Source organism: Orycteropus afer, unplaced genomic scaffold (genome assembly GCF_000298275.1).
Source record: "Orycteropus afer afer isolate SDZICR_OR568_19922 unplaced genomic scaffold, OryAfe1.0 scaffold00442, whole genome shotgun sequence".
NCBI lineage: Eukaryota > Metazoa > Chordata > Mammalia > Tubulidentata > Orycteropodidae > Orycteropus > Orycteropus afer.
In genome coordinates this window covers 70,514-83,217 of record NW_006922029.1, presented here as the reverse complement: position 1 = coordinate 83,217, position 12,704 = coordinate 70,514, and the positions used below count along the sequence as shown (strand labels likewise).

The 12,704-nt window shown below is 41.2% G+C and overlaps 1 protein-coding gene across 1 annotated transcript in view; it reads left to right on the top strand.

Annotated features, from left to right (window-relative positions):
• DNAH5 (dynein axonemal heavy chain 5) overlaps nucleotides 1-12,704 on the top strand; it is a 148,469-nt gene that overhangs the window by 72,912 nt on the left and 62,853 nt on the right. The window contains exons 16-20 of the mRNA XM_007954200.1: nucleotides 2,181-2,326; nucleotides 8,638-8,803; nucleotides 9,530-9,778; nucleotides 11,932-12,122; nucleotides 12,212-12,299. Of these exons, the coding sequence (XP_007952391.1) occupies nucleotides 2,181-2,326; nucleotides 8,638-8,803; nucleotides 9,530-9,778; nucleotides 11,932-12,122; nucleotides 12,212-12,299 (840 nt within the window). The remainder of the gene's footprint in view (nucleotides 1-2,180; nucleotides 2,327-8,637; nucleotides 8,804-9,529; nucleotides 9,779-11,931; nucleotides 12,123-12,211; nucleotides 12,300-12,704) is intronic.

Here is a 12,704-nt window from a genome sequence, read left to right as displayed (position 1 = left end):
TGGTACAGGGATTCTGTGAATTCCTTCCATCTTCTTTTGATGTTTCCTGTGTCATTCAATATTTTGCCTATAGAATCTTTCAATACTGCAGCTTGAGGCTTAAATTTTATCTTCAGCTCTTTCAGCTTGAGAAATGCCGAATGTGTTCTTATCTTTTGGCTCTATAACTCCAGGTCTTTGCACAATTCATTATAATAATTGACTTTGTCTTCTTGAGCTGCTCTTTTAAATCTTCAGCTCTTTTATCCTGTCAATTCTCCGATTTGCTTTAGCTACTCTCCATTCAAGAGGAAGTTTCAGAGTCTTTTCGGACATCCATTTTGGTATTTTCTTCCTTCCCTCTCTTTTTAATGACCTTTTGCTTTCTTCATGGATGATATTCTTTATGTCATCCCACAATTCATCTGGTTTTCAGTCATGGGTGTTCAATGCATCAAATCTGTTCTTTAGATGATCTCTAAAATCAGGAGGGTTATATTCAAGGTTATATTTTGTCTCTTGTGGACTGTTTTAATTGTCTTCAATTTCAGGTTGAACTTGCATATGAACATTTGATGTTCTGTTCCATAATCAGCTCCTGGCCTTGTCTTGGCTGAAGATACTCAGCTTCTCCGTCACCTCTTGTCACAGATGCAGTTAATCTGATTGCTCTGCAGAGCATCTGGTGCAGTCCACAAGTATAGCTGCCATTTGTGTTGTTGTCAAAGAATTTGCAATGAAAAATTTGTTTGTCTTGCAAAATTCTATCATGAGATCTCTAGTGTCGTTTCTATCACCAAGACCAAATTTTCCACCTACCGGTGATTCTTCTTTGTTTCCAACTTTTGCATTCCAGTCACCAGTGATAATCAGCACATCTTGATTGCATGGTCAGTCAATTTTAGACTGCAGAAGTTGGTAAAAGTTTTTAATTTTCTCACCTTTGGCTTTTGTGGTTGGTGCATAACTTGAATAATAGTAGTTAGTATTAACTGGCTTTTCTTGTTGTTGTTTACTGCTATCGAGGTGTACCTGACTCATAGTGACCCCCTCCTTCGGTTTCTGAGGTGGTATCACTGCAGAACTAGATTGCCCTATCTTCCTTCTGAGGAGTGGCTGATGAGTTTGAACCAGCAGGCTTCTGGTTAGCACTCAAATGCTTTAGGCATATTATTCTATCACTGACAGCATTGTACTTCAGGACAGATCTTGAAACACTCTTTGTGATGATGAATGCCATTCCATTCCTCCTCAATCTGTCATTCCCAGCATAGTAGATCATATGGTTGTCTGATTCAAAATAGCCAGAACCAGCCCATTTTAGCTCACAAATGCCTCCAATTTTCCTAGATTCATATCTTGTACATTCCATGTTCTGATTATTAATAGATGTTTGCAGCTGTTGCTCCTCAGTTTGACTCATGCCATGTCAGCAAATAGAGGTCCTGAAAACTTTACTTTATCCACATGATTAAGGTCAGTTGTACTCTGATGAGGCAGCTCTTTCCCAGCCATATTTTGAGTGCCTTTCAACCCGAGGGACTCATCTTCTGACATTGTATTGGACAGTGTTTCAGGGCTATTCATAAAGTTCTCCAGTAATGTATCAGTGTTTCTCTGCTATTCATAAGGTTTTCCTTGGCCAACTCTTTGAGAAGTGGATGGCCTCTTCCTTCTCCTGAGTCTTGTCTCAGTCTGGAAGCACCTTTGAAACCTGTCCACCATGGACAACCCTGCTGGCATTTGAAGCACTGGTGGTACAGCCTCCAACCTCACAGCAACATGCAAGCCACCACAATAGGACAAATTGACAGACAAATTCATCCCCCTTAGTTGTTCTAAACCTCTCCGCCCACTTCCTGGCCTTCCCCTACCTGTTCCGGCCCTTGGCCCTGGCTGCTTCCTGCTCACTGCCTGGGTGAGGGCTCTCCCTCCCTCCCCTTACCTGGATCAGGGCTGTTGGCCCTGGCTTCTTCTGGCAGCTTCTTGGATTGGGGCCGCTGGTAGGACACTGGTTAAAGAATAATGTGAGAAAAGGAAGAATGAACAGTGACATGCCTAGTGGACATCGTGTAAACTAATAATAAACTGAGTAACTTTAATCCTCATTTACCTACAATTGTTTAATTGTGCATTCATTTTTATTTAAAACAAAATGCTCTAATCTCTCTCTCTCTTTTTACTTTTATTTTTTTCCAAAGAGGAACTGGAGTTGCTGCTGGACAGGGTCAATGACTTGATTGAATTCCGTATCGACGCCATTCTAGAAGAAATGAGTAGGACGCCTCTCTGCCAGCTCCCCCAGGAGGACCCACTTACCTGTGATGAGTTTCTCCAAATGACAAAGGTCGTTGTTGTTATCGTTAGTAGCCATAAAGTTCATTGCACCTCATGGTGACTCAATGTATGCAGAATAGAACTGCTCCATAGGATTTTCAAGGCTATCATCTGAAGCACCTCTGAGTAGAATTTGAACCGCCAACCTGCTGGCTTATAGTCAAGCACTTAAAAATTTGTACCACCCAAGGACTCCTACGAAAGTCATTTGCTGCTGTTGTTAGGTGCTGTTGAATTGGTTCCCACTCACAGTGACCCTGTGTACAACAGGAAGAAACGCTGACTGGCCCTCCATCCTCCTTACCGTTTTTGCTGGGCTTCAGCCCATTGTTGCAGCCTCTCTGTCAATCCATGTTAATGAGGTTCTTCCTCTTTTTTGCTGACCCTCTGTTTTCCTCAGCATGATATTCTTCTCCAGGGACTGGTACCTCCTGATGGCATTACCAAAGTACAAGAGGGGAGGTCTCATCATCCTCAAGTCTCAGGAACATTCTGGCTGTACTTCATTCGAGACACATTTATTTGTTCTTCTGGCAGTCCATGGTACATTCAGCATTCTTCACCAACACCATGATTCAAAGGCATCATTCTTCTTGGCTCTTCCAAATTCCTTGTTCAGCTTTGACATACATAGCAGGCTCCTGAACATAGGGTCAGGTGCCCCTTAGTCTTTAAAGTGACGTCTTAGCCTTTATACACTTTAAAGAGGACTTCTGCAGCAGATTTGCCTAGTGCAGTACGATATCTTGACTGCTGCTTCTGTGAGCATTGATTGTGGAACCAGGTAAAATGAAATCCTTGACAACTGCAGTTTTTTTTTCCACCCATCATTGTGTTGTTTATTGGTCTAATTGTGAGGACCTTTGTGTTCTTTAATTGTGAGGATTTTTGTGTTCTTTCTGTTGAGGTGTGATCTATACTGAAGGCTGTAGTGTTTGATCTTCATCAGTAAGTGCTTCAGGTTTCTTCCCTTTCAGAAAGCAAGGTTATGCCATCTGCATATCACAGGTAGTTAATGATTAAAACCAAAAAAACAAAACCCACTGCCATCAAGTTGATTCCAATTCATAGTGACGCCTGTTGGGTTTCCAAGGCTGTAAATTTTATGCAAGTAGATTGCCTCATCTTCCTCCTGTGGAGCAGCTGGTGGGTTTGAACCACCGACCCTCTGGTTAGTAGCCACATGCCTTACCCACTGTGCCACCTGACCTCCTAGTTAATAATTAGAAGACTGACATTTTTTATTTTAAAGTATTTTTGTGATTAATTTCTCTAAAGAGAGGCCATTTTATGGAGCTTAAATTAGACCTTTTCTCTAACTGTGATTGCTCTGTGATTGCTAAGATCCAAAAGCTGAACTTCTGACAGTACTTTGAAAATGAAGAGTAATGTCTTTAATGGTCACTCAGATATAAGCAATAATTCACCTCTTTCCAGATTAGTAGGAAGGAAATTGTCATGGAACACAACATTTCTATTTTTTTTTTTACAAATAGAGCTACTTTGCACATGAGCTTCTAGTAAGCTAAGGTTAATTTAATGAAACATTTCTTTTAAACAACATCTGGACAAAATTTCTCATTTAAACATTTCTGTAGGGCATTGTTTCCCAAACTGGTGTTCCATGGCATACAGTTTTGGGCTATTGTTAGGCATGCTGGGAAAGTTGGGGTCTGAGTGTAAAGTGCTAGCCTAAAGACTACATGCTGTATTCCTCCCCCTGTTACAGATACAGTACATGCTAGCATAGTTAAGTTAGGTCTCCTGAAAAATAGTGCACTGAGCTTTCTTGAACCCATTATTTCCCAAAAGTATTTGCATATGTGATGCTTTCTTTCCTGAACCTGGAATAAGATCCTGGAAGCAGGGTTCCATGAAGTTCTTCCTGATTATAAGAACTCCTCAGTGATGATTTTAATACAGTGTATCTGAGTCCAGAAACGTCATGCCTAAGGCATTTGACTGCTAACCAGAAAGGTGGTGGTTCAAACCCACCAGCCACTCCTTGGAGGGAAGGTTGCACAATCTACTTTGGTAGTGATACCACCTCAGAAACCCAAGGAGGGGTTGCTATGAGTCTGATTCAACTCAATGGCAGGTTTTTTTTTTTTTTTAATCTGAGTCCCCAGACCTTGGGTGGTATAAACGGTTAATGTGCTCAGCTGCTAACTGACAAGCTGCTGGCTCAAGTCACCCTGAGGTATCTCAGAAGAAAGGCCTATTGATTCACTTCTGAAAAATCACCTTGTGAGAAAACCCTGTGGAGCACAGTGCTACTGTGACCCACATGAAGTCACCATGAGCAGTATCCAACTGGACAGCAACTGGTTTTTTGGTCGGGGTTCTCTGAAACCATGCCAGGTTTGGAGATTTACTAGAAGGACTTGAACTCCACCTGAAGTTAGACTCAGGGCTGAGATGTGACCCAGGAGTTACAGCTGGCTCGTAAGTGAAAGAAAGTGGTGGAGTCTCGAGAAATCCCTGGGCAGTCTTCTTCACGTTCTCCCTTGTCACGATGGGACACAGAGCACACTCTTCCTCCAGCAGTGAAAATGCAGCAACATGTGCGCCACGTTTCTGCCAAGGGAAGCCCACTAGAGACACAGAGACCAAAGTTTTCATTGAGTGTGGTCACATAGGCATCCTCTGGCTGGCACATGCCAAACGTTTAGACTCCCAGAAACAAAGCATAAGTGTGTTCAGCATAAGTCACACTGTTTGCTAGCCATCTAAGCACAGTCTGTCATCCTCATCAGTTAGAGAATGGTCTAAGTAAGGACCATTAGGGAGCAGTCCTGAGATCCAGGTTCCCAGAGGCCAGCCAACGGCAACCTTGCAAGCCCTCTTAGGGCTGCGAGGTAACCCTTCTCTACACATGTGGTAATCTTCTGTTTGTGTTCTATTTTTATAGTCGAAATTTAATTTAGAGATTTTACAAATTTCCAATTCCCTCCCTCTGCATTTACTAACTGTGGCTAGACCTGAAATTCCCCCTTATCCTTCTGTTCATTTTTTTTTTTTTGACTCTCTCCATCCCCCTGTCCCCCAACCCTCCTTGAGAAATCATCTGGTTCCATAGTTTTAGATAGTACCCTTATTTTGATGGCTGCTTTATAAAATGTATTTATTGTAAGTTTAAAAGTAAATTTCAGAATATTTTAGAGATGAACAAAATAACATTTTTATCAGTTACTCCACCTTTATTGGAATTTTGAGTCATTGCAAATCACATGCCTTTTAATAAAGCTATGATAGCTGTTGTACATGAATAGATTTTGGGTAGTTTTTTTTTTTTTTAAATCCCTGTTTATGTTTCTTCATAAAATATTTTTCATGTTGCCACATGGCTTTTATAATCACCATTTTAATGCTACTTGCATAATGTTTTGTTAAGCTTCTCAGTTCCTTATTGCTGGCCATTTAAATGGCTTTCAAAGTTTTCCTATTTTGAAAAGAGCTACAATGAACATATTTATATATCATATATATATATATATATTTTTCCACTTTAGGATTATTATCCTCCCAAAGTAAGATTATTGCATCAAAGAGTTTGTCTTTATTGACTAACTATTGATACTTGTAGCCAAATTGCTTTTCGAAAGGGTGATACCAAGTTAAAATGCCATGAGCATCACAGTAGTACCAATTTCACTACTTTCCAACCAACACTGTTTTATTATACTTAAAAAGTTTTAATGTAATAGGTAAAATTATGGGAACTAATTATAATTTACTTTTTGGCTACTAATATAAATGAACATTTCTGGATATGATTTACTTTCCATAATTCATTTATTTCTTCAGTAATTTTTTGGGGAGATCCTACAACAAACCATTGCTGGGATGACTGCAGTGAATAAACAGACAAAATTCTGCCATCACAGATGCCACTTTCAAGTGGAGGATACAGAAAAATAAAACCAAACCCCAATGAACAAATAATCCTCAGATGGTAATAAGTCCAATGAGAAAAAGTAAGAGGATAATGCAGAAAAAGCATATGTGACAAGAAGTTGCTATTTTGTCAATGGTTGCTGATGACTTCTGTAATTATATTTGACAAGAAGGAAGTGAGGTAGCAAGCTGGGTGGGTATCTTTGGGGAATAGCACTGCAGGCAGAGAGAACAGCAAGTGCAAAGACCCTGAGATAGAAGTGGGCTGTTATGGTAGCTGGAGGAAGATGTAGAGGTGAAGTTCACTGAGTATGTCCATACACTGAGGGGGAAAATCAAGTAGAGAGCGAGAGGAGGAAGGAGTAGTTTATACAGCATGTTAATGGGGAATTAGGATAGACTGTGTTTCAGAACTTAAGCCATGGGATTGTCTTTGAATAGGAGGAGAAATATTGCAATTACTGAAACAGAAGGAAGTAAAGGTAGTAATGGAATCATATATGACTTCCAAGTGAAGGCAAGGTTCAAGGAGTTGGATGAGTCTTCATGACATGACCTTTAGTAAAACTGATAAGCTTGATTTCCTTTGTGTTATAGAAAGAAAGAAAGCTCATTTACTGAGTGTGATGGAGGAGGATGGTGTCAAGATTTGAGGACACCAAGGTTTGACGACACAGCTCTTTAGGGGCCAGGTAGAGGAAAATGATGATGGCCATGCAGAATGATTCCTAGGTAGCCTTAGGAAGCCAGTTGCATTTGAAGATCATGCCTTCCCAGTGTCAGCACTGGCATGGCCAGTGTGTGTGTAAGAAGGTGGATCACTTGTGTCATCTGTGTTCAGCTTCTCCTGGTAGGGGCAGTGGAAGCCTTCTTGAAGGGGAACAGAATATCTCTGAAAGTAATTAGGAGATAATGATAGGGGGAGCTCTGATAATGTAGTGCCTAAGGCACTTGAGCCAACGGAACCAGCAGTCAGGACATTAGGTGTAGCATTGGGAAAGTCAACTGCAAAGGAACTGTATCAAGTGCTGAGGAGCAAGGATATCTCCTTGAGGACTAAGGTGTGCCTGACACAAGCCATGATATTTCCAATCGCCTCATGTGCATGTGAGAGCTGGGCAATGAATAAGGAAGACCGAAGAAGAGTTGATGCTTTTGAGTTGTGGTGCTGGCGGAGAATGCTGAAAGTACCACGGACTGCTAAAAGAACTACCAGATCTGTCCTGGAGGAAGTGCAGCCAGAATGCTCCTTGGAAGCAAGAATGGCCAGACTTTGTCTCACCTATTTTGGTCATGTTGTAAGAAGGGACCATTCCCTGGAGAAGGATGTCATGCTTGGTAGGGTGGAGGGTCAACGAAAGAGGGGGAGGCCTTCAACGAGATGGATTGACACAGTGGCTGTGATGATGGGCTCAAGTATAGCAGGGATTGTGGGGCTGGCGCGGGATCGGGCAGCGTTTTGTTCTGCTGTGCATGGGGTCGCTATGAGTCGGAAACGACTCGACAGCACTTAACAACAACAACAAGGCACTTGACTACTAACCAGAAGGCTGGCGGTTCAAACCCACCAGCCACTCCTCGGAAGGAAGGTTGGGCAATCTACTTCCGTAGTGATACCGCCTCGGAAACCCAAGGAGGGATCGCTATGAGTTGGGTCCGACTCCATGGCAGATAACAACAACAACAGTACAGATTTGTGTGAGATGAAGAAAGCTTCATGGAAAGAGAGGCTACTGATGGCTTCTGGGTTGTTGTCTCTGCTGCTGGGGAAGCCTGTACAATAGTGGTGCGTCCATGTTGCTTCATGCGGTCCCCTTCTATTTAACATATTCCTCTACAGAACTGCCCTGGGTTAGTTTCTTAGTTCCCTAGTGATGCTGTAACACAAATACCACAAGTGAGTAGCTTTAAAGGACAGAAATTTATTTTCTTACAGTTCTGGAGGCTTTAAGTCCAGATCAGGGGCTTGGATATGTTCACTCCTTCCTTGCAGCCACGTCCATTGGTTCCTTGGCATCTTTGGTTTGTAGATGAACCGTACGTGGAAACTGCCTTCCCCCTTGTGTGTCTCTGTGTCTGTTCTGGTCTTTTTATGAATCAGAAGTGATGAGGATCGACCCTGCTGTGGTATGACCTCATTAATCTAGCAAAAGAGAAACCATGTTTCCAAATAGGATCATGTCCACAGGTACAAGGGCTGGGAATTCAATACATGTTTTGAGAGGACACAGTTCAGTGCATAATAGGGTGAACAGTGTGGCCAAGCATCGTTGGAGGCTGTAACCTCACCTGGAGGCTGTAACCTCACCTGGAGGCTGTAACCTCACCTGGAGGCTGGACCCAGGTTACTGCTTCTGCTACTGATGTGCTCGCAAGAGCTAGATAAACAAATATGACACTATTTTTTTTTTTTTTTCCTGATAGGACCTTTGTGTAAATGGTGCTCAGATACTGCATTTTAAAAGCTCATTAGTAGAAGAAGCTGTCAATGAACTAATAAATATGTTGCTCGATGTGGAAGTTCCATCTGAAGAAGAAAGTGAAAAAGTGTCCAGTGAGAATAAGATTGATTCAAAAAGTGAAAGTTCAGGTAAGACATACAATCATGGAAAGAACTTACTTGTCTAGCACATTTGGTGGAAACTAAAATTCAATTTTCAACATAGCTGTTAATTTCACAGTTCTATAAACATTTTCAATTTTATGATGATATATATAAATCTGAAATTATGGTTCTGATTATATTGAAATGAGCTACATGTCATTAATTCCTATTATTTTTTGTTAAACTTTATACATATTTACTGTGCATTGGCTCTTGTTTGTTCTCCTGGTATTTTGATATGGGAATGGACTTTATTTCACTTTACCAGTAGAGTAGGATGTGTCATGGATTGGAAGTCCCCTTGGAAAGCCTTTCGACTCGAGAAAACATTTTACAGGACAGATGAGGACACCGAGATGCAGAGAGGGGATGTTTTTCCTCAAGGCTCCGTGGCCATAGTTTGAAGATAGGGGGCACCAGAACCTGCCACTGTTGCTTTTCTCTGTCTCCTTGGTGTTTCCTTACATTGAGGAGAAGAGATCGACAGTTCATCTCGTGCCCCAATTTCCTCTTCTACCCTTTGGTGGCCTCATTTCTAAAAAGCCTGGCATTTAAGTGATTTTAAATCACAGGTAATTTACCTTCATGTTCTTCCCTTTCATTGCAATGGTTTATTTAATTGCAGCCATATATTTAATTGCAGTGTGTGGTTCTGTCTTGTGTGTGCCTCTCTCTGGTCATTCTTTCTTTCTCTCACATGCCTTATAACAGAGAAAAAAGAAGAAAGGAAGTCCGACATCCTGCCATCTCCGTTTAATGCTGGTGAAACCGGAGATGGCCGCCTGCCCTTGACCGTGATCAAGAGGAAGAAGAAGGAGACCGAGGTGTCAGAGGAAGAAGCCTGCGAGCTGCTTTCTCATTTTAACCACCAAAATGCAGATGCTCTGCTGAAAGTTACCAGGAATGCACTCGAGGCCATTCGCAAGCGCATTCATGCCTCCAACACTGTTCACTTCCGGGGTAATAGTGCCACACCGTTGTGCCCTGTCTACCCAGGCAGAGATGCTGGTGTGTGTGTGTGTGTGTGTGAGTGTGTGTGCTGCGGTGGTGGTGGTGGTGGGTGCCATCAAGTTGATTTTCCACTCAAAGTGACCCCATGTGACAGAGTAGACTTGCCCCAGAGGCTGTCATCTTTACGGGAGCAGATCACCAGATCTGTCTCCTGTTGAGCTGCAGGTTGGTTACCGAGCGCCTAACCTTTGCACCACAAGGGCTGCTTGTGTGCACGCCTATTCCTGTAATTTTAAATAATTAAGAAGTCCTACCAATTATTGAGGAGCTCTGGTAGCTAAGTGCCTAAGGCACTTGACTGCTAACCAGAAGGCTGGTGGTTCAAATCCACCAGCCGCTCCTTGGAAGGAAGGTTGGGCAATCTGCTTCCGTAGTGATACTGCCTTGGCAACTAAAGGCGGGGTCGCTATGAGTCGGGGCCAACTCAACAGCACATAACAAGAACAACCATTTATTGAGTGGTTCCTCATAAGTATATACGTTACGACCTTTGATCATCCCGACAATCATGTGATGTAGATCATATCACTAATTTGCCTAAGGCCACTTAGCTTTTGTTAATGACATGAAAGTTAATGTCACTTTGAAACTGTTCGTAATAAGATTTCTTATAATTAATGAAGAAAAAAAATGCATACCTTTAAAAATATATAGAAAAGATAATTTTATTGTTAAATTGTTAGGTTATTAGCCAGTTTTATGAAACAAGTAAGATCTTATGGATACCACACTCTCCAAAGTAGAAAATATTTTGCTGTTTGTGTCAGTGTAGTGGTTTCCATGTGATTTCGTCATTCTTAATACCATCAATCTCTTTCTCAGAACCATTCACAGGCAGACACTGTATTTCTCAGATGATCCAACAAAAATCTATCAAGATGAGAGACATTATGACATTAAATTTTAAATAAAAAATAATAGAAAAACAATGAAAATGAAAATGAAAAAATAATAATCAAATCTTTCTTTATTATTCTATTAAATGTTGGTGTTTAAGGGAAAGCATCTTTAATATTTCATTAAAAATGGATAAGTAGAAGTGGAATCTTTTGGAAAGAACTTTGTGATTGGCAGTAGGTTTTGTTATGTTTCCATTCAATTCAGAATGGCGAATAGTCTCTTTCTTTGACATAGGGGTACTTTAAGAACTTACCAAATGTTGAGTATGAGATGCCATGTGCAGAGTATTAAATTACAGGTATCTCCCAACTTTCTGTGTTATAGGTATTGTCCACGAGCTTATGTAAGATAATACTTGGTCTCTCTCTCTGTTAGTACTTTTATGTGTAGTGCACTTTGAAAGCCCCTTACACATGAAGGATGGATGATACTTTAATTTCCCTTCTACTTTTAATTGCTCTGAGGTTGGATTGTACACTCTCTAGTAGAAAAGACATATATTTGATTTGAAATTTCAAATTGGTTATTTGCTCAAATTTTGACTTATTGAGATGATTTTGTTTTTCATTTTTTGTTACTTACTCTACATTTAATTACTTTGTTGACATCCTGTTATTTGGACAGTATCATCTTTAAAGGTTTTAGGTAACAGTTTGCATAGTTCTGATCTTACACAGTGGGTTGCCTTTATGAAGGGTGTGCCAAGAAATCATGCTGTTGTTAGATACCATTGAGCCAGCTCTAACTAATAGAGAAATTACAGTGCCCTGTGCCACACTGCCTGGTCCTGTGCCATCTTCACAGTCACGGTCATGTTTGGGCCCATTGTTGCTACCACTGGGTCCATTTCATTGAGGCTCTTCCTTTTTTTTGTTGGTCCTCTCTTCACCAAGCATGGTGTTTTCCAGGGGCTGGTTCCTCCTGATAGCACGTCCAAGGTATATGAGACAGAGTCTTACCATCCTTGCTTCCAAGGAGCATTCTGCAGAAAGTGGCTTGGGGTCCGTGGAACTGCTCTGGGTCTTGACACAACTGGGTCATTCATTAGTTTTCATTTATTGAGTGAATTATTCATTCAACAAGTGTTTTTGGAGCTTCTATTATGTACCAGCTACTTGTTCTAGGCACTTTCATGATTCAGGGTAAAATGTGATAATTTTAGGTTTAAAATACTAAATTTTCTCTGTTTTGTGTTAACCCAGACAGAAATAGTGTGTCCAAGATGAAGCCGAACAGTCTGCCCATTTTCCAGGCAAGAATCACGCTGGCCATTCCCAACATCACCATGACCCCTGCCCTAGAAGACATTCAGCAGACATTGAATAAAGCCGTGGAGTGTATAGTCAGTGTTCCCAAAGGGGTCAGGCAGTGGAGCAGTGAGCTATTGTCCAAGGTGGGTGTGGGACAAAGGAATTATTTCATGTAGATGCTGCTTCTGTTGCAAATGGGGCAGAGCTGGAAAATACCCTTTTTTCATTGTAGATAAAGACGTATGAAAGAAAACTGGCTGCTTTGAGGAATAATGAAGACAGTGATTCTGATAATGAAATGGGAGAAAATGTACTTGAAGGTAAATGTTCTTTCAGTTCTTGTAAAACAGTCACTATAAATGAGCATTCATTGCTCTTACATGTATTTCTCCCTTGTGTTAGTTTCCTAGGGCTGCCTTCACAGATTACCTTGTAGATAGATGTGAGCGGTCCCTTCCCTCGCTGCAATCCCTTCACATCCTGGCAACCACCAGTCTGCTCTTTTCCTATGCATTGGCCTGTTTGGGACATTTTATATAAAGGAAATCATGCTATGTGTGGTCTTCTGTGACTAGCTTCTTTATTTATTTGTTATAATATTTTACTAAGTTTTTGGTGGAAGTTTACACAGCAAATTGGCTTCCAATTTAACAATTTCTGTACATATGTTTTTGGTAGCACGGTGACTAGGGCATGTTACTGCTAACCAGAGGTTGTTGGTTCAC